At 40.0% G+C, this 24,570-nt stretch overlaps 1 protein-coding gene across 2 annotated transcripts in view; it reads right to left on the reverse strand.

Annotated features, from left to right (window-relative positions):
* The window catches only part of EPAS1 (endothelial PAS domain protein 1), a 158,963-nt gene that overhangs the window by 50,198 nt on the left and 84,195 nt on the right, over positions 1-24,570 (reverse strand). Inside the window, exons 2-3 of one of the 2 annotated variants that reach the window (XM_042447967.1) lie at positions 23,532-23,716; positions 939-1,090 (exon numbers count right to left, since the gene is read on the reverse strand). In XM_042447967.1, the coding sequence (XP_042303901.1) occupies positions 939-1,090; positions 23,532-23,716 (337 nt within the window). Of the gene's footprint in view, positions 1-938; positions 1,091-23,531; positions 23,723-24,570 lie in introns of both variants that reach the window. The other variant, XM_042447960.1, reaches the window with a different exon arrangement.

Here is a 24,570-nt window from a genome sequence, read left to right on the forward strand (position 1 = left end):
TATGTATATGTGTGTGTATATATGTGTGTGTGTATATGTATATGTATATGTGTGTGTATATATGTGTGTGTGTATATGTATATGTATGTATGTATATATATATATATATTCCAAAATAAAATAATAATAATTTGAAATCCAAACCACTTCTGTTCCCAAGTATTTTGGATAAAGGAGCCCTGGTGGCACAGTGGTTAAATGCCTATACTGCAGCCACTCATTCACAATCCATAAGGTTGTGAGTTCAATACCAGCGAAAGGCTCAAGCTCAACTCAGGCTTGCATCCTTTCGAGGTCGCTAAAGTGAGTATCCTGATTGTTGGGGCAATTAGCTTACACTTTGTAAACCACTTAGGGAGTGCTTAAGTGCACTGATAAGTGGTATAGAAATGTACTTGCTATTGTTATTGCTATAAAAGAGACTTAACCTGTATTAAATTACTGCAAACACAGGACTCTCTACTTTCTTTATTCTGCTTGTTCCTAGGACCAATGCTTTCCATGTATGTTTGTATGTGCTTTCAAGTCACCTGTCAACTTATGGCGACCTCATAAATTTCATAGGGTTTTTTTAAGGCAAGGAATACTCAGAGGTGAGTTTGCCAGTTCCTCCCTCTGAAATACAGCCTACAGCACCTGGTATTCATTGGTGGTCTCCCATCCAAGTAGTAACTATGGCTTGAAATTTTAGCTTTCAAAATCAGACAGGCTCTGGTGCCTTTAGGATTTCCATACAAAGTGGATCATAATCCCCTAATAACAAAGGAACCCTTCTCTTCATTTGAAAAGTACTTCAGCAGCCACAGTATGCCCCACTCAGATTTACAGGAAGCATTCACTGAATTATATTGAACATACTATCAAGAAGACAAAAAGGGAGAAGCGGATGTGATTATTATCCAGCCTGTGACGTGTGAAATTAATAGAGAACATGTTACCTGCGTCAAGCCCATGTATTTGCTGATATTCTCTGACAAAAAGATCATGTCTCCATCTTGTGTGATGACAGTGATAAATCCCTCCAAAGCTTTCAGGTACAAGTTGTCCATCTGCTGGTCTGACTCAATTTCTCTCTCATTTTCAGTGCAGACTGTGTAAGGGGTGGGGGCAGTGAGGGAGGGAGGAGAATCAAAAGAAAGACCAGAAATAATATTTAGGTATTATTCCCTGAAAGCCAGATCAAGGAATTCAGTCTGTGCTGGATAGAGTTACACTCCCCCTGAGGATTTCATAGCTTGGGTGTGCTCCTGGATTCAGCTCTGAGCCTGGAAACCCAGTTTTCAGTGATGGCTAGGAGTGCATTTGCACAATTAAAGCTTGTGTACCTATTGTGCTCATTCCTTGAGACATAAGATCTGGCCACAGCGACACATGCCTTAGTTACATTCTGGATGGATTACTATAATGCACTCAATATGGTGTTGCCTTGAAGAGCGGAAACATCAAATGGTCCAAAGAGCTGCAGCCAAATTACTAATGAGTGCTGGCTACATGGGGCACACAACTCTCTTGTTGCAACAGTTCCACTGGATGCTGGTCCATTTCTGGACACAATTCAAAGTGCTGGTTATGGCCTAAAGAGCCCTATATGGCTCAGGTTTGGGCTATTTGAGATCTGCTGGAGACATCCTTCTCTCTTTCCCACCATTCTCACAGTTACATCTAGTGGGAATGCAAGAGAAGACCTTCTCAGGGGTTGCCCTCAGGTTCTGGTACTTCCTTCCCAGAGATGTTAGACTGGCACTTTCCTATTCTGACATGCATTGATGAATGACTACAAAAGGCCCATCTTACACAATGTTGGATACCACTAATTGTTGTGCTGGTGAATGCATGCAGTTTTATGTTTTAAACTTTGTTTTAATTTTTTCCTGATTGTTTAGTTATGTTTTAACTTTTGCACTTTGTGAATTTTTAACAATTTATAAAAAATTTTGTAAGCCACTTTAAGTTCCAATCTGGGGAAAAGGCAGGATAGAAATAATAATAATAATAATAATAATAATAATAATAAGTCTAAAACATGTCAACATTTAATACACTTCTAATAACATCCAATACAAAGTCCAAAATGCTGCTCTTATAGAAAGCATATTTTAACCATCAGATTATGACATAGTACTTTACTATTATGGTACTTCACATAACATGACTATAATCCAGGGGTGAACATCTGCACTTCCCCCTTCCCACTCAAATAGCCAAACATGGACTGAAAACTAAATTGGAAATTACTGCCATTTATTTATTTTTGACATTTTTAACCAATTGCCATCATTTGGAGGGGTTGCAGATTAATTGATGTTACAGAGGTATCCACTGCTCATGGAATTATAGTTCAACAACTTGGGACAATCTGTCCCATTTTGTGGGTGGGAAGTTTGATGCAGGGACTGGGTTAGAAGCTCCAAATAGCCCATAGCTACAGATTTTTTGCCCCTGCTGTAATCCTAGGAAAGCCCACTTGGCAGCGAGATTCACTGCATTCAGTGGAACTTACTTTCCCCTGACTATATATAGGCTGGTTGTGGAATTACCTGCTTCCCACAATCAAAAACACGGAAAACATACTAACACAAAAACACTGAACTGTATTAAGAGTTCATGTGTTAATTTATATGTATAGATGCAAAATAGCTATGAGTAGAAGCAAAATACATTACACCATAGGGGGCAAGCCACAGTGACCACATAACCTATGTTCCTGTTACTCAGTCTGTTGTCCAATTGCTAATTGTTCATGGTGAGTATCATGGTCCCTGTTCTCCCTACTTACAAGTTTTTGAACTTTAAAAGGGACTTGAACTAAGCAGCTCTTCAAAGATATCAGAAGATTATCATCTGAAAGCCTTTCAACAGAGGAATATCATTTGTAAATTAGGCTACCTTAGCATTGTTGTTCAGTGCGGTCAAGTTGTCTTCAATTTATGGCAACCCTAATAATAAGATACCTCAAAGAGACAAATACAGCCTTCAACTGTATTGCTCAGGTCTTGCCAATTCAGTGCTGTGGCTTTCTTGACTCAGTCTAATCAACTGTAATATGGTCTTCCTACTGCTTTCTACCTAGCCAAGCATTATGGTCTTTGCTAATGAGCCATGTCTTAGCAATAGCAATATCAAGTACATTTCTATACCACTTATCAATGCACTTAAGCACTCCCTAAAAAGGGGGGGGGGGGGGGATTTGGGATATAATTTTGTAAATGTGGATTTTAATCTGTTGTAAGCCGCTTTGATTGTCTTGTCACAGAAAAGTGGGATATAAATAAAAGTTTTATTATTTATTTATTTTACAAAATATAAGCTAATTGCCCCCAACAATCTGGGTACTCATTTTAGTGACTTTGGAAGGATGCAAGCCTGAGTTGAGCTTGAGCCCTTTTGCTGTTATTGAACTCGCAACCTTGTGGTTTTGAGTGAGTGGCTGAAGTACAGGCATTTAACCACTGTGCTACCAGGGCTGCTCTTCTTATGCTATGACTAAAGTATGGCAATCTCAGTTTAGTTATCTTGATTTTTAGAGAGAATTCAGGCTTGATTTGCTCAAGGACTCATATATTTGTCCTTTTAGCAGTCCACTGTATCTGCAGAATTCTTCTCAAGCACCACATTTCAAATGAGTTGATTTTCTTCCTATCAGCTTTCTTCACTGTCCAGCTTTCACAACCATGCAAATAAATTGGAAATATAACAACACAAACCATCCTAACTTTGGCATTCAATGATATATCTTTACACTTCAGGATCTTATCTGCTAAAGCTGCTGGGAGTTGCACATGCACAAGTCAGAAAAGTAGCAGCATTCAGCATGGCTGACCAGGGGATTCTGGAATGTGCTGTGAAGAATTAGAAAAGAGAGAAGAAAACGAATAAGAAGAAAGGAAAGGAGAGAGATGGAAAGGAAGGGAGCTTTCTGTAGCTCTCTACAAAGCACATGACTGATGCAACCAAAGCTAATGGCCCAGACAATCTTCATCTAAATTTTCTGTAGAAGGGCCTTTCCAAGAAAGTCTTTATGGAAAAGTAAACATCTCTTGTAACTGGAAGTAAAGTGTTTGGCCTCATACCATTCCATGGAGTAAGTGGTTAACAACAAAAGGGCTTGAGTGGATTTCCTGCATTTGAGCAGTATTGCTGTAAGACTACAAGTTTAATGAGGTTATAAATAGAGTTGGGGCCTAAAGTGGTGGAAAGATTGTTCTATTGTGCAACTTGCTCTGTTAAACAATGCTCCACACAATGGAGCAATACTGCATATGAACACCCACAAGATGCCTTTTATAGTGCCTCTAATCTACTATAGTGCCTCTAATCTACTGTGCTTCAGGTAAAATAATGGCTTCCATGAAACAGGTATCTGGATCCTTTGAAGGGACTAGAGCTGAAAATATACAATCCATGGCACTGGAAGGTGTCTCAGCAGTAGGAAATGGAACATATCTATCCCTTCCAACTCACACATACATGTGGATTGTGGAACAAGCACCAGGTACAAGGAGAACTTCCCCAAACCTGTGGCAGTGGCCATATTCAGAGATAATAACAAACCACTGTGGAAACAAGCCTTGTGTTCATCTCCCTGCCCCATTCCACTTCCACAAAGTCTTCCCACCTTAGCATAAACTACTAGAGTTTGCTGTTACATCTGTGCCTCTTTGATTAGGCTACAACTGTTCATGATGGCCGAGAGATTCTGGGACCTGTAGTTCAAAAATGTAACTTTCCAAAGCACTGATTTGTAGCAGCTTTTATTCACTGAATGATTCATTGCACTTTTATGGAAGAGAGGCCCCATCTGGAGTAAAGCAAAATGGAGACAAGATTTCAGAAATCTGTTGTCCCCGAACTGGTATGAGTTCCCAGTGTTGGACACATGACTGTACAAGACATTACACTGACTGAGGCAAAGAATGAACTCCTGGACCCATTCCCCATATAGAAACTGACTTAAGCTCCAGGCAATGGATTCTTGCTTCAGCACTGGCACAGAACACTATCCTGTGCTGCACTGAAGGAGAGCAGGCTAGCTTAGGAATGTGTTGGCAATTGTGAAAATTGAAGCACCAACACTGGGAACTCATACCAGTTCGGGGACAAAGAGAACGAGGAAGAGAAAGATCTATTATGGGCTGAGTCCTACTGCCACTCCCAGGTACAGCAGACCTAATGAACCAATGCAACTTTGATAAGTGTTGACTTCCAAAGTTATCACTGATTCCTTGAGTCCGTTTTAGTTGGCACTAACACTAACATTTGGCCCTCTGTTTCCTCTTGGCTTAAGTAACCATTTGCTTAATATGCAGACCGCCATTTCTTCCTTTTTTTAAGAAGCAGAGTCTTTGATCTGTCCATGTTAAAGAGAAGCAGTCATGGATTCTCCTCCATGATGGCTACCAGCACACTTGCAAGCACGAATGCAAACATGACGGCCTTCTGTAATCATGCCTGATTTCTTTCCCACTATCTTTGAATGGATTTCCTGAAACATTTTTTAAAATCTTATTACAAGCATCTGGAGCAGTTGCTCCTGTTTTATGGTCACAAGCTGAGCACTGTCCTGCTGTATCTTGCTGGAATACCAAATGTACTTAAAACAGTGATTCCCACAGTTTGATCCTCCCGGTGATTTTGGACTTCAATTTCAAGAAGCCTCAGACAGCTTGGCCAACAGTCAGGAACTCTGGGAACTGAAATCCAAAACATCTCGAGGACCAATGTTTGGAAACCATTGAATTAAAGCAGGGGTAGGCAACCTTTTTGAGCCAGGGGCCGGGTTGCTGTCCCTCAGACAACTGGGGGGCCGAAGCCAAAAAATAAATAATTAAATATATTTTTTTAAAAAAATTAAATAAGTAAATAAACTGGGACAAATGTAGGACAAAATTTTCAAATGTAGGACACTTTTTTAAAAAATGGAAGGTACGCTAAAAATTTGCTGATTTTTAAAAAAATGTTAATATAAATGCATGTTTCGGAGGCTTCTATAGACAATTGCTCCCCTTGCCCACCGCTTGCCCCCCCTTGCCTGCTGCTTGCCCCCCCTTGCCCACCTCCTCCTGATACGCCAAAGGCCCCACACCCTCACGTGAGAGGCCAAAGGCTCCGGCGGCAATCAGCAGCAGGACTGGACAGGGGCTGGTCCCAAGGCCTTGCCGGGCCGCATTCGGCCTGCAGGCTGCAGGTTGCCTACCCCTGAATTAAAGGAACCAGGTGACACAGAATCATAGAGTTGGAAGAGACCACAAGGGCCATCCAGTCCAACTCCTGCCTTGCAAGATTAGACAATCAAAGCTTTCCCAATAGATGGCCATCTAGCTTGTTTAAAAACCTCCAAAGGAGACTCCATCATACTCTGAGTGAGTGATGGGCATATTTCAGAGTTGCACACTAGCAGAGTGGTTCATACCTAGTCTTCATTTCCCTGTCTTGGAGAAGCTGCCTCAATACAAGGATAACTCTGGAGTCTTCCCCAACTCCATCGCGATCCTTTCCCAACAGCTTTACATCTTTCATCAGCAGAACACAAGGATTATACACAGCTCAGCCTGTGAGAAGGCAGCACACAATTTTGCTTCCGTAGATGCACTGGTGTCACCACACAAAGCAACACAATCCACCTACACACAGAGAGAGAACAAAGATGAAATGGAGTAAGAAAAAGTGCACACTGGCTGAAATATAGGCCATACCTCTTAGGCAAGATGACTGATTGGCCAGCTGGCCAGCCAGCCTATGACAGCAACACATGCTGTCACTCCAGCATCTGCTGCCTCAAGTACTGACTTCACTTCCCCTTCACTGCTGTTTGGAGCCATAACCTTAGTTCAGAAGCCACAGCCTTGGGACTGATCCCAACACACTCCAGCCTGAAGTACTGACTTCACTCTCCCTAATAGCAGAGCCAGTTTAATTTCAAAGAAATATTGAAGACATTATCAAGGAAAAGAATGGATGGAATAGACTGAACATTTCAAAACAACGTATCGGAGCCACTGTGATGAACTACAATGAACTCTAGTAGGGAAAGAGACAGCTTACCCATGCACTCAGCTTTGCTGAGGCTAGGTTCTTGAAGCAATTATTGACTTGTGCTCTGCCTGAATAATTTTCTAATTAAGTTTTGTAACAAGTGTTACATATATGCTCTTCCTCTGAAAAAAAAGGGATATTATGAATGATAATGATTTTGGTAATTAAGGCCTTTCATTTTGCTGTTTACACTCAGTGGTGAAAAGAGGTAACTAGAAAGATGTAAATTAAGAATAATGAAAAGCTGTTCCAAAGTTATTCAAGGACACATTATGACTATAGCCCAGCACCAAGTTCAGCAAGTTTCATTTCTTTTGAAACAGAGCTGTGCAGAGCAACTTACTACAGTAGATCATTAGTCCTTCTAGTATTATCTGCAGAGCTTGGCAAATTGCTTTTTTAAAACTACACTTCCAAAACTCCCCAATCCAGTATGGCTAATGACCATGCTGGTTGGGAGGGGGATTCTGGGAACTGCAGTTAAAAAAGGAACATTTCCAACTCTAATTATGTGGTAAACTCTTCAGAATTTCAGATAGGAGACTGTCTCAGCCCTTTCTGAAGATGCCAGTGAATGAACCTGGAATTTATATATCAGATGAAAGATCACATTGAGCTATAATCTTTCCCTAAGTGGATGAATACAAATATTTTTTTAAAATGTGGTAGCAGCTTCTGAACTGGCTGCCTGCTACAACTATATGGAGGTCTTAGGTTTTACTATGGAGAACTGGGTTTAAATAGAGACACTCACACTCTCAGCTTCACAGGAAGGCAATGGCAAATCCCCTCTGAAGAAATGTGGCCAAGAAAACTCCATGATAGGTTCACTGTAGCGTCATCATAAGTTGGAAATGACTTGAAAGTACACCATAACAAAAACAAACACCAACAATTATTTGGGGAGCTAGACATCTACAGGCTACAGACATGTAAATTTTATCACATGCCTGTAGCTTGTAGATGTCTAGCTCCCCATATAATTGTTGTTGCTAATGCTGCTGCTATTCCTGTGTGCCTTCAAGTTGTTGAAGGCACACAACAAGAAATTTTACCACAATCTTGATCCATTTCAAACTGGCTTCAGGATGGAATATGGGGTGGAGACTGCCATGGTCACCTTAACTGATGATCTTCATCTAGGCATCCACAGAGGGAGCATGACCCTGCTGGTGCTTCTAGACCTCTCAGTGGCATTTGACACAATAGATCATGACATCCTCTTGGAACACCTGAGAGACTTAGGAATTGGAGGCACTGCGTTACAGTGGTTCCATTCCTTCCTCTAAGGCAGGTTCCAGAGGGTGATGCTCGGGGACAGTTGCTCTTCCAAAATAGAGCTTAATTGTAGCATCCCTCAAGGCACCATCCTGTCCCCGATGCCATTTAATATTTATATGTAGCCGCTGGGAGAAATCATCCATAGACATGGGGCAGGGTTTTATCAGTACGCTGATGACACCAAAATATATTTTTCTATGTCTCGGTCATCAGTGACGACCGATGGCATTTCTCCCCTCAATCAGTGTCTTGAGGCAGTAATGGACTGGATGAGAGAAAACAAGCTCAAACTGAATCCAGACAAAACAGAGGTACTTACAGTAGGGGCCCCTAAGCCATGCATTGGGTTGCAACCTCCAGTCCTACAGGGGTTGACGCTCTCCTCAAAGGACTGTGTTTGCAGTCTGGGGGTACTTCTTGACCCATCGCTTCACATGAGAAATCAGGTGAATGTGACAGTCAAGAGCGCCTGCTATCAGCTTCGGCTGATACGCCAGCTGCACCCTTCCTGGAACTGGGGGACCTTGAAACTGTAGTACATGCACTGGTAACCTCAAGACTTGATTTCTGCAATGCACTCTACATGGAGCTACCTTTGTGCCTAGTTCAAAAACTGCAATTGGTACAGAATATGGCGACCAGGTTAATCACTGGATCAGCTATCAGCGATCATATAACACCAATATTAAAGTCACTCCACTGGCTACCTATTAGTTTTCGGGCACAGTATAAGGTGTTGGTTATTACCTTTAAAGCCCTACATGGCTTGGGACCAACTTATTTAAAGGATCGCCTACTTCCATACAATCCGCCCCATGTTCTCAGGTCCTCTGGGAGGAACTTACTGCAGCCTATAAAAATTAGATTGACTGCGACCTCCCAGAGGGCTTTTTCAGCAACCTCTCCTAGCCTGTGGAATGGCCTGCCAGATGAGATTAATCAAATCACCAATCTAGATAGCTTCAAGAAAGCTGTTAAGACGGATCTCTTCCGGCAGGCCTTCTCGGAATAAATTACTCAGCCACATAGCAACCCCCTACATATATCTGATGACTCTGCCCACTGTTATTGTTTTAATTGTTCATGTAATTTTAACCTTAAACTGTTAATTCTTTTTTAAGGGGGGGGGATAATTTGTATATATGATGTATTCTTTTAACATTCTAAGCCACTTTGATTGTTTTTACAAAAAGCCGGGTAGAAATAAAAGTCTTATTATTTATTTTATTATCTTGAAACCAATTAAATACCTGGACAGGAATCCTCAAATTCACTTTCCTGATTGCCACTGATGAGCAGATTATTTTATCTGAGTGATATCTTTTAGAGAATATGCCAAATTTTAGATCGATCATCGGCTTATAGTACACAGAGACCACTCTAGCTCCTAGAACACTCTCACCCTTTTGTTAATACACAAAGTTACCTTGTACCTTTTCTCAGTCATGCGGAGTTAGCAGAAAATACAAATAATCATTGTCTAATGTGGCATTGTCCTTTTATGGCAAATACCTAGTATAATATTCAAAGAAAGTATTTTTTATGCTAAAAATAACCTTTGTAAACAATCTTTGATTGATTCCCACTGTCAGGATATGCACAGTTCCAAAGGGCCAGAACATGTTTCCACAGGTGCTTGGTCATTTCCTTTAACCCATCTTCTTGGAATGTAGCTGAGACTCTCATAATAAGACTCCCTTTGTAAGAAGGAATGGAGTAACTGAGATCCAAATCCAACACTTCATGAGAAATCTTTACACTCATTTGCACATTCTATTTTGCTCAAATAACGACACTGAAATGTAAGGATCCACCATATAATATGGTATCAATTCACAGCAGTAAGCTCAGTAGACTCTAGTGAGAAAACATATAATTGGTACAGTTGGCCCTCCAATTGATTCTTCATCCATGGATTCAAGTACCCATAGCTTGAAAATACAGCGTGCCCAGTGTGTGTAAGGTAAGCTTGCCATACGCGGATTTAAGCTTTCACGCACAGCACGTCTGGAGAGTTAAAATGGCACATAGGCGCATGCGCCCATAGGAATCAACAGGACTTGAAGTCACACATTTTTTGCCATATGCAGGGAGATCCAGAATAGATCCCCTGTGTATACAAAGGGCCCACTATATTCAAAAAAGTATAAATTCCAAATAGCAAAATACAATTTTGACTTTTTATGTAAGGGACACATAAATACTATGTATTTAATGGGACTTGAGTATCCATGGATTTTGGTATCCTCAGGGGTCCTGGAACCAAACCTCAACAGATACTAAGAGCCCACTGTATTTGCTATGACTGACATCCTGTATTGCAGTTATGGATCCATAACTGTTCAAGCTTGCCAAGAAAATACTATGATAGGTTCGCCTTAGGGTCACTATAAGTAAAAAATGACTTGGAGGCACACAACAACAAATAATAACTGTGCCGTATTTTGTTACACCATATACTCACAGTTGTGGCACTATTGCCACAATCATAAATGCTCACTGAAGATGTACCCTAACTATCTTCTCCTGGCCTGACTCCCAAGTCTACCTTAATAGCCAGCAGTCACTCCAAGTGATGGAGATCTATTGTGCTGGTGAATCGGGGTATATCAGGATGATCCATGCCCGCAGCAGTGATCTGCACTGTGAAAAACTGTGATGGGGGTCATCCTGCTGTGACCTGATTACCAGCAGAACAAACCTCCATTGTTTGGAATGGCTGTTGGCAATTAAGGTACATTTGTAAGGCAGAAGATGATACACAGTTATGCATTCATAACTAAATTGGCAATGTATGATCTTGGCCTATAGTCTCAATGATAAAGAACTGACTTTACATTATAGTCGTCTTGATATAACACCACATTTCAGTGTATATGCCCTCAAAAATGGGTTGTAGATGTCACTCTAGAAGGAAACAATACATTCTTTTAAGCTTCCTTGTAGCTGGAATCAAGTATTAAGTATATATGACTTCAGCAGTTGGCATTCAAATTTTGATCTTCAGCCACAGCTGGTCAAGGATCCTAGCTGGAAGCCACAGACCACTGATGAGAGGAGTATACATCCCATTAAAACAAGACTTCACATAAATGTGATTCAAGCAAACTTACTTAAAAGAAATCTCATTAAGTTCAATGGGACTTACTTATGAATGAACATTAGAATTGCATCACATAGCAATTAACATCCTTCCTTATTAAAAAGCCTGAGGCTAAAAGATTGCAACGTTTAGCATCACACAAACCTCTCTAGGGAGCATGATCGAGACCTGAGGTAATATAATCAGAACAACCACTGCTTTTTGTTCTGGCAAAGGATGCACATGAAGGTGGGCTTTGTACTTGTACACTGACAGGGGAAGAGAGACTCTTTTAGGCCATTGGGTTGAAACCATCTAGGATTTTAAGGTAAAGTTCCAGCACCTTGAACTGCACCTATAAATGTGTTTATTTCAGGATGCTTACATCTCTCTAGGATGGTGGACAGTAGCAGAGATACAAATCACAAGAGGGGGAATAAACATACAAGGTCATTCACTTTTGGATCATATGTAGCTTATTCTTGTCTCTTTCCTTAGAAGTAAACTCCACTGCACTTGCAGACCTACTTTCAACTATTGGTACCTAGGGCTCCTTGTAATTTATAACGTATGACAATTTTTCAAAACAGTAAGAATTAATAGGAATTTGGCAAGTCAAATCTTTTTCTGTTTGACTGGATCTATCCTAGACAAGATTAGCAACTGGTCATAGGTCAACACGGTTTGGCTATGATATTTTTGAGGTATGTAGGTACGTAATTGTCTAGTAGCATGTGCATACATTATGAAAAGGGCCAACATGACCCTGAAAAGCTTGTAATATATTTTTTTAAATGTACAAAACACAGAGACACATACACACCCTATGTACATGCACTCTGTTTCCCAGCAGCTCCCTGGATTTGTTATAGTTCGTCTTGAAATAGATCCAAACTATCCTTCTGCTGTCTCCTTTTTCTGGAAAAACTTGCTATTTATTTCCTATTCACCTCCATCACTTTTACCATCAATACCCATTTCTCCACCTGCTCCAGAAAACAGAGACGGGGAAAGGAGTAGAGAACTTAAACTTTTAAAAAACCTCACAAATGTCTGTTGCCTAAGAATGGTCTCCAGGAAAAATTGTCAGTACAGTTTTATTGTGATTCCATGCATCTGAGGAAAAGAACAAGTCTAAGAAAATTTATGCTACAACTTCTTTGGCAGTTAGTCTCAAAGATGCTACAAGATTCCTTTGCATACAATCATTTTACCAGCTGTCTAAAGATAAGCCTAATCTCCCTATTAAGTGGGTTTCACAACTCAGGTACTACTACACAAGTCCACACCAAACAAACTCAAACCTTTAACTGAAGCCTTTCATTCATTTTCAGAGGTATTAAAACCTTATAAAATGGCAGTGGAGGAACACCAGCCCAACTGAGTACACCCTGCAGTAAATAGGAACAATATTCTAAGCTATTGTTCCAGTTAGCTTCCTGCAATAGTAATTTTAGCCAAGAGACCAGACCTACAGGCCCAAAACTTCCTTCCCAGCATTCTCATACTAAGCACCTACTGTGAAAATCAAAGGGAAATGGGTTACTAAGTAAAGAAGGAATCAAAATAAAGCAATGATTGGTATGTTGTATTATTTTGGGCTTGAAGCAGTGGGACCAACAATTCCTATTAGAAAATGACACAAATGACCAAATCCAGACTTTTTAATTGGCTTCAGGGGAATCTGAACTTTTGTACATGGGGTATAATGCTCGTATTAAAGTTAACATAGGAAATTTTTAAGTAACTTTTTTAGAGGGTAAACCAGATGATTTATGTGCTTCAGCTGCCAATTTATCAGATTAGGAGTTAGTCTTGAGGTTTGACATTAATTACATTGCTTTATAGCTGTGGTTACCAACCTTTTCTATGCTCCACATCCCTAGAAAATGTTTGATTAATGTTCACACACCCTACAAAAGCAATATCATGTTTGAAGATGAAGAAATATAAATTTTTAATTTTTGAATCACAAATTGAACCATATGCAATATTGTGGTTCTTGTATGCCTTCAAGTCATGTCCGACTTATGGCGACCCTAAGATCACCCTATCAAAGGGTTTTCTTGGCAGGTTTCTTCAGAGGAGGGTTGCCTTTCCCTGAGAGTGTGTGTCTTGCCCAGGGTCACCCAGTGGGTTTCATGGCCGAGCGGCAATTCGAACCCTATTCTGCAGCGTCAAAGTCCAATGCTCAGACTACTACACCATGCTACAATACTACAGGTGAACAAACTGACCTTTAAAAAAAGCTTTTAACACAGTGCATAAAATGCAAATCTAAACTGAGTAATTAGATTTTAATTTATTCAGAAAAAATGAGTGATGACTCATGACTCGACACAAGTCACTCTTTGTCGCACCTCCATCGCACACCTCAAGTTGGGAACCCTGCTTTATAGGAAGGGAAATGTTAAAACCCAATTAATAAACATCAGAGCAGGTTGGCTGACAGCTTTTCTAACATCTTTTAAAAAAAATTCTGAAGCATACAGTATAATGTAACCGTTCTTAAGCCTTACAACAACAATATGTAAACTTGAAGTCTTCTTTTTTGTTTTGAATAAAGCCATTAACTTAAATAATTATAGTAGCTGTCTAGAGCAATGAGACATAACAGGAAGCAGAACAGCCTAGGAATAGGATAAAATAAAGCTGGATGTAACAAAAACATTTAGACTGTTTCTCTATTTGTGGCTAAACTGATTGCACCTTAAATATCAACATTTAATTGGACAGCTGAAGTTAGTATTTCTCACACTTTCTGCACTTAAGACCCATGTAATTTCTGTGGAAGGTTGTAGCTGAAATCCTACCAGCTGCTTTGCCCCAGACTTCATACTTTTGCCCACATTGCTTAATGACATATGGACAATGGAAGCCAAATATAAACAAGTGGGTACCTGCAACAAAAGGCTGCGGTGTTGGATGGAGCAAGAAATGATATAAATCCAAGCTGGATTCAGAAGTTTTACCATTCTTCTAATTCTTATATTCCAGGCATCAGACCTCTAAAATTAGTTCCTAGTAAAGGATCACAACAAGAGTGAGGATATGTCTTTCTCAGAAGGGTTGGAGACCCACATAAAAGTCTATCTGGGACCAAAACTACCTGTAGGTAGCAGCAGAGCCACTGGTATGTGGGATCCTTTTGGCACCTTTTTCTGAGGGCCTTTCAGCATCTTCTTCCCTACATCAATATGTGTGGGATTACTATCTATGTAAACACACTCTTTCATTCCTTCTCTTTCTGCGCATATATTACCTAGCTCTCTGTTCACTATCACTGTGAGGAATTAAGAACCATCCACAGTTTCTCTCACAATGGCTCATTGGCCCAGTAGGGGGGAAGCTTACCCTAAATTTTTGGGGTAAAGAATCTCTCTTACTTGGACCTTTTGCTGAGTTCTTCCCTCTTGTCAGGTAGGTTTTTGTTCTGTTCTTGTTGATATGAAAAGGGGCTGGTACTGAAGGGGCTGGAGAGAAAGGAACATCAGAAAGGAACCCTGGCACACATGTGCTTTTGTTCACATCCCAGACTTCGTCACATAGCAAACTCACAACAGTGAATTTATTGGATGAAGAGTACATGAAGCAAATAAGACAAAAAGTATGTAGCCAAATGAGCACTTTAATACACAGAAAAGAGCAACAGCTCTACTGCTTCCAAGCATCACTTTGATCAACAAAATTCCTCCTTCAAACTACCAGTATTACATCAGCCTCCTCCACTTTGGTGTCCTCCAGATGTCTTCTCTTATCTCTTATTTCCAGCCAGCAAAATAGGGTCCTACATCTGAATAGACAAGTATACCACTGTACTGTAAATTTGTTCCTACTGAAATTGGCAGGACTTTGGTTGCGACTAATTTGATCTATTTCAGCTGATTTTACCACAGTTTTACAGCAGCACAACAGGCAAAAATCAATGACAGTATCATCTACTATGTAATAAATTGTATGTCTACATAAACACACCAGCTTATAAACTCTCTTGATTTCTGTATTCATTATATTTAAATATATACCTCCTCTTTATAAATCATGCCAAGAAAACCCCATGATAGGTTTGCTATAGGATCACCTTAAGCCATAAATGACTTGAAGGCACACAACAACAAAGGTTAATAACCATTTTATGCAATATTTTTGGACAGTAAAACATCCTTGGCATAATAACTCCCTTGTTTCATAAAACTTCACTCTCTTGATACCTAAAACATTAGTATAATGTACTGTTCTCACAGTTGGAGAATCCCTTTTATGTACCGGGACATTCTTAAAGATAGCATTATAAATCATCTATTAGTGATACTTAAGTATTAAATGTGATATGTGCTGGAAAAATCAATTGAGACAGATCAAACTGAGCAAAAGGCAGACTTTGGAAGAGGATGCACACTGAGCAAGAGGACGTATTGCAAGCTTTGTTATTGTTATTGTTGTAATCCAAACTGTTTAATTTCTTCCCGGCCTAATGCATGAGAACACTTAGCCTAAGGGGTGATGCAATCTTTGAATTCAAAATGATTTAGCACAGGCCTAAGCATATCATTTGCAAGAGACATTATTTTCAATGATGAGGACAGGAACTGTTGTTTTTAAAAAAACATTTTAAAAAAAACTTTGGTAAATTAAAATGAATTCTTCCAGATATTTATTTTCAAAATTATTGGAATATGGGCTTTACATTCATATAGAATCATAGAGTTGGAAGAGCCCGCAAGGGTCATCCAGTCCAACCCCCTGCCATGCAGGAAATCTAAATCAAAGCATCCCCGACAGCTGGCCATCCAGCCTCTGTTTAAAGACCTCTAAGGAAGGAGCCTCCACTACACTCTGAGGGGGTTTGTTCCACTGTTGACCAGCCCTTACTGTCAGGAAGTTCCTCCTAATATTGAAGAAGTCTCCTTCCTTAGAGGTCTTTAAACAAAGGCTGGATGGCCATCTGTTGGGGATGCTTTGATTGAGATTTCCTACATGGCAGGGGGTTGGACTGGATGGCCCTTGTGGTCTCTTCCTACTCTATGATTATATATGAATGCAAAGCCCATATCCCAATAATTTTGAAAATAAATCTCTGGAAGAATTCATTTTAATGGAATGTAACTCCCCCCCACACCAAAAAAACCCTATATCAATAAAGTATATACTATATCATTAACATAAACCTTTTTTCTGGGTATAACCAAAGAGAAATATAAATATATTAATTACAAAGTGATTCACTATTAGCAGCCAGAGTGTTATGTGCCAAGAATTAGAAGATTAATATTATTCTGTCAGATGAAGTTTGGACTTTATTGTCAGATGAAATTATGGAGTTGGCAGGGATGGATAAACTTTAGACATTATTGAAGGAAAAATTGCTGGATAACATTTTTAAAGACTAGAATCCTTTTCTACTTTATTTGAAGAAGAAAGAAAAGGCTATGCTTGCAGACTGGGATGCTTGAAACGTTTTTGATGTTGAACAGAAGAGGATTTGATGTAGAAAAGTATTCTATTCTTTCCATTGAATTTTTTGGGGTGGGAGGATAGGAAGACAATTTTAATTATGTTACTGTGTGTTATTGTTTAATTTATGGACTTGTTTGGTTTAGTATTTTTAAGGTGGGGAAGAGGGTATATTTTAGATAAATTAGGGAATTAGGTTTATTTGTTAATGTTTGATTGTTTCGGTCTCATGTGATTTTCTGTTGTCTTTTTAAAAATACTTTTTATTGATATAAACAAAAAAAAAACAAATCCACAAATCAACAGACATTACAATAAAATAACATTTTATATTTTACATCTTAAGTGTAGCTTATGTTAACTCCCCATTTAATATTGTCACCACTTTTCTCATAACATTTTCTTCTTCCAAGTATTTTATCATTTTCTCTTGTTCTCTTATCTGACTTTCTTAATTAATTAAATTAAATATTTTTGTTGTATTTTTAAGTGTGTGGTTTCCCAATTTTTTTGTATATGTTTTAAATTGTATCTGCAACTAATAGATAGATATCAAAGTAAACTTTTCACTTGATGGCAATGAGGGTAATAAGTGGAGGAACAGCATTCTGCCTCCCATTTCAGGCAAAAAGAGAAGTTGGACAAGTGCTGGCCAGGGTTTGAACCTTTTAATCTTCTGTATGCAAAGTATGGGTTTTTATCACTAAACTATAGCCCCTTCCAATAGGAAACAGGAGTACAGTATGCATTCAGGATGACCAGACATCCTCATTTTCCAGGCCATGTCCTACACTTCAACCTTCTGTCCAGAAGGAATTTTAAAATGTATTCATTTTGAGCATGAATTTATATTAGTGTTTTTAGGTTTTTTTGTAATGTCCTACATTTTTCTTGAATGCTCTACATCTACTGATGTAACTATCCGAAGTCAGGAGATTAACCAGGGCCATACCTAATTTAAAAATAAAAACTCTGAGCCAAAGTTTAAATGCAAGTAGCCATACTCACTGGCAGCATGTAATAGCAATGCTATCATAAAAATCTCTAATTAAACATTCAAATATAATGTATGCATAACTAGCAAACAATTTCTCTTATCAAGTTCTATTTTGCATGGCTGAGCAATGTGGGTGGCCTTCTTTTCATGTATGAAGATAGCAGGATTACATTTTATGGTACAAGGCATATCTTGTATGCAATGCTGCTTCCAGCAGACTGTATAGTTGCAACACAATCTAGATTCTGCATCATGGAGCTATACTCTCTGCTGCAAGCAATGTTTAACTCTATCTATTACTGTACAAACATCCAATAATGCTGATATATGCATGTATTTGAGTTACACAGAACTCTTTGTCTGGCAGACTGTCAATGTAGATCATTTTCACCTGTACACATAGCAAAGATGGCAAGATGTAAAACACTTAAATGTCTCAAAGGAAACCAATCTGAAAGGGTTTCTTTCCCTACCCGTATATATACCTCTGCTCTGGTATATATTAACCAACAGTGTTGCAGATTATTATAATGACCAATAGTAAACTACAGCAAGGTATGAGAAACAGATCGGCTTCATGTGTAATCCTTTTTAAGTGAAGCTTTTGGACTATGCAGTTGCTGTCTAAATGCAATTGTGCAAACATGTTCTCCACATCAGATATACTTGTTGCAGCATGGAAATATGTTGTGATTTATAATCTCTGGTATTTTAATTAGTATTAAACAAACTCTTCAAGCTTGAAATAATCTAATTGACTTTGATGAAAAGGTTTCTACAGGTTTATTTTTAGGTGTGTACCTTATCTTTATGAAGCAACACAACACACAGACACACACATATAGCCTCTATTTGCTTCTTAAGCAATGTATTCATTTTATTTATCAAATCTGTAGTTTTACCCTATAAAAATAAGGTTAACAGTGCAATCTTAATTTAATAATGTGCTGACTACATGGTTTAGGATTCAGTGCAACCCTCTTCTGACAGCAGAAACTTTTTCTGTGTCTGAGTGCTTGTTTATTGTGCAGTACTCTTGGTTCTGCACCAATAAACACTCATGGAAAGCTATCTCATGATGAGTCAGACAGTCTAGTCTAGTATAATAATCTCTGATAGGCAGCAGTGCCTTTCTAGAGTTTCAGTCAAAATTCTTTCTCAATCCTTATCTAGAGTTCCCCAGTATTCATGCTGTTCTCCCATCCAAATACTAACCATATCCGACAATATTTGCTCAGAGTGCTATGGTGGATATTGGGTGTTTTGATACTCCAGAATACACTAGAATTCTCATCAGGATCAGAAAATACTTCCAACTGAGGCAATCAGTGGGAGCTGTTTTTGTTTTTAAATTGCTCAGATGAGGATACAATGCCACTTTTAATCCATATTAAAAATTCCCATTTTCAAACAAACAAAAAACAAAAGCAGCTCTGGGGCACCCAATAAGCATCAGCACTCTGGTGAGGAATGCCAATACTACTCCTTTCTTAGCATGCTGTTTTCCTGCTGAAATTCTGTCAAAGATATTTGCCTTGAAATAGTTTGCTACAAATTACAGGTAGAGGATAGAGTTCAATTTAAAAAAGGGGGGAAGGGGGCAGTTGTCCTTCTTAAGGTTGCCGAGCTGTTTTAAGAGAAAGATTAGAGGTATAGTGTTCAGATGCAATGAAGGACTTCTTGGAAGTAATGGACTCCTCATGAGGGAGGGCTCTCACTGGAAACTTTTAATGTAGGAGAGGGAATGATGTACCTCTTCAGATAGGTTTGCCATATCCTGCCTGGGGGCGGGACTTTCCTGGTTTTGGGCGGGTCTGCACGGTCCCGCCCCGGTTTGCCCTTTGTCCCAGGATTTCCCCCATCCCCGGGCTTTGTTGCAAAGTCTGCAACAGCGGGGGTGGGGGAAAGAGAGAGGCCTGTGTAGGCCTCTCTCTTTTGGGGGGGGGGGCTTCCCTCCCCTCTTTGGCTCTGCCGGAGCCGAGGGAGGGAAAGAAGCCTCGCCGAGGCCAGACTTCTTTCCCTTCTTTGGCCCCGCTGCCGGGGGCGGAGCCCAGGCAGGGAAAACAGCCTTTCCTCTTCTTTCTCCTCCTCTTCATCTTCCTCTTCTTCTTCTTCTTCCTCCACTACTCTTCCTCCTCCTCCTCCTCCTCTTCCTCCCCTTCTTCGTCATCTTCTTCCTCCTCCTCTTCTTCTTCTCCTCCTCCTCTTCCTCTCTACTTCCTCTTCTTCCTCCTCCTCTTTTTCCCCTCTTCCTCCGCCTCTTCTTCCTCCTCTTCTTCTTCTTCCCCTCTTCTTCCCCTCCTTCTTCCTCTCTACTTCTTCTTCTTCCTCCTTTTTCCCCTCTTCTTCCTCCTCTTCTTCTTCTCCTCCTCCCCTTCTTCTTCCTCTCTACTTCCTCTTCTTCCTCCTCCTCTTTGTCTCCTCCTCTTCTTCTTCCCCTCTTCCTCCCCTTCTTCTTCTCTCTACTTCCTCTTCTTCTTCCTCCTCCTCTCCTTCTTCTCCTCCTCTCCTCCTCTTCTTCTTCCCCTTCTTCTTCCTCCTCTTCTTCTCCTCTTCCTCCTCCTCTGCTTCTTCCACTCTTCCTCCTCTTCTTCCCCTCCTCCTCCTCTTATTTTTTATATTATTTTTCCTATTCTTTCTCCTTCTTTTCTTCTTTCTCCTTCTCCTTCATTTTTCTTCTCCCCCCTGCTTCCTCCTCTGTTGTTGCTGCTGTTCTGTGTGCCTTCAACTCCTTTCCAACTTATGGCAACCTTGGTTATGGAATAAGCAACTGAAATATGTAATAACCTATGTTAAATATATAACCATGTTAAATGTTAAACCCAAAAGGATTGGTTATGCAATAAGCCTCTGAAATATGCAAGAAGCCATGTCAAATGCCCCAATGTGCTGTTGTGTGTTTTGGAATTTGGGGGGGGGAGGTGTTTGGCCAGAAAGGGAAGTACATTTCTGCCATCTGTCTAGGAATAATGCCCAAATGTCCTCCATTTTGATCATGCCTAAGAAACATGCATTTATATTAACATTTTTTTTTTAAAAATCATCAAATTTTTTGTGTGTCCTCCATTTTAAAAAATGTGCCCTACATTTGAAAATGTTGTCCTACATTTGTCCCTGTTTGGAGGTCCTAACTTATGGCAACCCTATCTTCAGATGCTGTTCAGATGCAATGGCTATGCTGGGTAGGGTTGCTGGAACCAACATGATTCCCACCATGTTCTAAGAGACTTCAGCTGAACTTGGATGGGGCTGAAGCAGCTCGTGCGTAAAAGAGTTTCAGTCTGAAGCTGTAGAAACCCGTGAAAGCAGCATACTTGGAACTTATTGGCTGTTGGTGTGTATGCGATTCTTGGACTCCTGCATTGCTGGCCTACGGCCCTGTACTAATATCAGTGTTTTGCTTTGGGTCCCCGATGCTTAGCATTCCCGGTAGGATTCTGTCTGTTATAACCTTGGTTTTGTTTCCCAGACTATGACTTCAGATTCCCCTTGTCTGATCTGTCTGCTGGCTGTGCGAAGCTTTACTGGTGCTGACTTTGGACCACTTGACCTTGCTACTGGGATTATGTATGACACAGTGAAAACTGAAGAGGGTTCCTATACCTTTAATGGTTGTGTAGAAAAAGGGAACCCTTGTTATCTGGCTGAATGACAAGCAATACCTGCTACAATTCCCCCTTCTATACAACCATTAAAGCTACAGGAGCCAGTTTTTAATCAGGCAACCCTAGCTGAGACTTGCCTAGCCTTATTTGCTCAACACCTGTAACAGAGCATGAGGCAAAGCATAAGCCAGAACACAAACCCTTCATCATTTACAGGCCATAGTCTTGTAACTATCAAAATAATTACAACTACAGCCACACTCAGCTGTGTCACTAGGTTGGCATCATCTAGTGCAGTAATTCATGGTATCACCCCTCCCCATTGACCTCTCCCCATCCCATCCCATGCAGAATCCTTAGTAATGATTTTTTTGTACTAATGTTACTTATAAATCGTAATTCCTGTATGTCACTGAATGAAATGACAATAGTTGCAATAGCGGGATACAAACCGCCATATAGTACGTATAGGATACGTACTAGGGTTAGGAAGGGGTGGTTGCTCTCACGCACCCCCTAACCCTAGTACTTATCCTATACGTACAAGATGGCGGCGCCCTTCTACATGGGCGCCGCCATCTTTAATACTGGACGCATAGCGTCCAGACGTGTCGCGGCGCCTATGACGTCGCGAATGCGCCGGTGGCGCTTCGCAACTCATCAGTGCCCGCAAAGAAGCTCGAAATGGAGCTTCTTTTTTGCTCCGCGCGGGTCGCCGGTTTGGGCTGCTGCGGCTCCCCGCGGAGCAAACGGCGGTGGGCGGGGAACGCAGCAAAGCGGCGGTTTGTATCCCGCCATGCAAACTAGAAAAATTAGATAATATTATACCTTTAATTTACAGTATCATATACACAGCCTAAATGTATTCACATGTACATAGTTGCATGTGATTAAAATGTAAAATTGGTAAGATGATTAACAAAGAGTTTTAGTTTTTAAAAAATTAAATTTGAAATTTAAATTTAAAAAACCCCTGAAGCTTCTCATTCTCCCACTGAGCTTTGTCCCACTCATGCCATCTCTTCTATTGAGCTCCAGCATTTTTAAAGGGATGCAGGCAAATGCTATAGCCTGTTTCTGCCCAAATGTTTGGGGAGCAGTGGTGTAACCGCCCTTTAGGATGTCACCTGATGTGGCTCAGATTCCTCTAGTGACACCCGTGGCTACACTCACCAAAAAGTGATGCTATCCTGCCTCATATCACAGTAATATAGTTGTACCTTCTTAGACACATACAATTTTTAATATCCTGCCTTTCCTCAATATGAAAACACAGGGCAGCTTTACAGCATAAGTTAAAACAATGTTTACCATGAATGTTAAAAAGTAATTAAATAAGAATTCAAACTGAAAACACATAGTGAAGATAAAATACAGCACACTTATTAAAAGATCCTTCTGCAAGACCCAGTTAACAGCTGAAGACCTGTGAAGGATTTGAAAAGAACCTTTCAATGGAGTCTCTGACTGTGTAGAAGAAAAGAGGTAAAACATAAAATGTAGGGTATTTAGTAACAACTAATGAATTCAGAAACTTGGTTAGCCACAGAAAACCCAGCAGAATTGGCACCTGTCTAACTTTTATAGTCACAGAATGGAAATTTTTATGCTGAAGGCTGTATTCCAATTTGCCATTGGCCAACGTTTTGATATCTTAAGCTCCAATAAAAGTGCCTGAACTAACAGGTAAGGAGTCATGATTCAATCTCTTCTTTTGAAACCCTGTTACTTATGTACACAGAATCAGAGGCTTTGGAGAACCCACCCTGATATATCTCAACTACCTCTGACAGAGGATCTGTTTTTCTTCACCACCTTTTGTCCTTTCTGTCAGAACTGAACAGCTGAATCACCACAAAGAGGCCTTTGCCCAAGTACATCACACTGGCAAGGAAGCGCATATCAAGAGCCCTTTTATGGTTCTTCTAGCTATGTGGAGATAAATAGTTAAAATACAACATATTAGAAGGGCCTTGGAAACAGGAGCTACATTTCCTAAACAGGATGCCTGAAGAGACTAGATTACCAGTTGCCACTGTGTAACTGAGCAAACATGCCTATTGTTGCTAGCAAGTCTTACCTGAAGATAATAGTTTGTGTGTCCGTAAGAAACTGATTGCAAGACGCATGATGGATGCTTTGTCCAGGTGTGAGCTAATATTGTGAGGCAAAGGGAGTTCATGGGCCAGCTCATAGAACACTTCAGTCTCTTTGCTTCTTCTGCACCTTGCTGCATCCCTGGACTTCTCCTTTCTCCTTTCGGAACTGCTCCTTGTGAAAACAGAAAAAGAGAGAGAAGGAAAGAAAGAGAAGAATTTTGAGATATAATTTATATTCTGGTAGGATAAATACAAAAAGAGAGGACCAAAATATTTTGCTAGTTTAGGTTGAAAAACAAAGTTGAGAAATTGTGGTCAGTTACTGTACAATATTATGGCAGACTCAGTAAGTGGCAAAGGAGGAACAAAAGAGAGTGGAGATATTTATTTTTGTTTCTATGCATAATTGTGCACAAATCAAACAAGATATTGAGGAAAATGTGATATACTATGTAACTGAGGTGAAAATAACAAAATATTATCTATCCTCTGTAGTAGGACAAACAATTTGGAAGTCTCATGAAGACATAGTTTATTTAGTGACTTCAGTAAGCATGGATATTGTATTATAATGTTATTTGAAATAAAATGTTTAAAAAGTATTGTATACTACTAGGACAGGTGCAATAAATGGCAAAGGAGGAAGTCATTTTTAGAAAATGGTAACACCTATTTAAAATCCCCCAAAATGTAAAAAGCACACCAGAACAGGGCTTTCTGGACACTACTATGGTCCAGTCCCCCAGCACCCTGAATTTCATTCAGCCCCAAATACCATCTGAAACAATACTATCAATTTTGAGAAGTGTGGAATGTCTAAGTCATCTTTCCCAGCCCATTACAGTTCTGTCATACATTCTTTTAATGAACCTCCCAGGAACTGAATATGGGACCTGCTGTACGCAAAGCTTACATCCCCACAGTGCACACAACTAACTGAGTTATTGTCACAGTTACCAATCTGTCGTTTGCCCAGGAAGGAGGCTTTTGGGACAGAAGGCTAAACTATGAGCATGCAAC

This window comes from Sceloporus undulatus, chromosome 1 (genome assembly GCF_019175285.1).
Source record: "Sceloporus undulatus isolate JIND9_A2432 ecotype Alabama chromosome 1, SceUnd_v1.1, whole genome shotgun sequence".
Lineage (NCBI taxonomy): Eukaryota > Metazoa > Chordata > Lepidosauria > Squamata > Phrynosomatidae > Sceloporus > Sceloporus undulatus.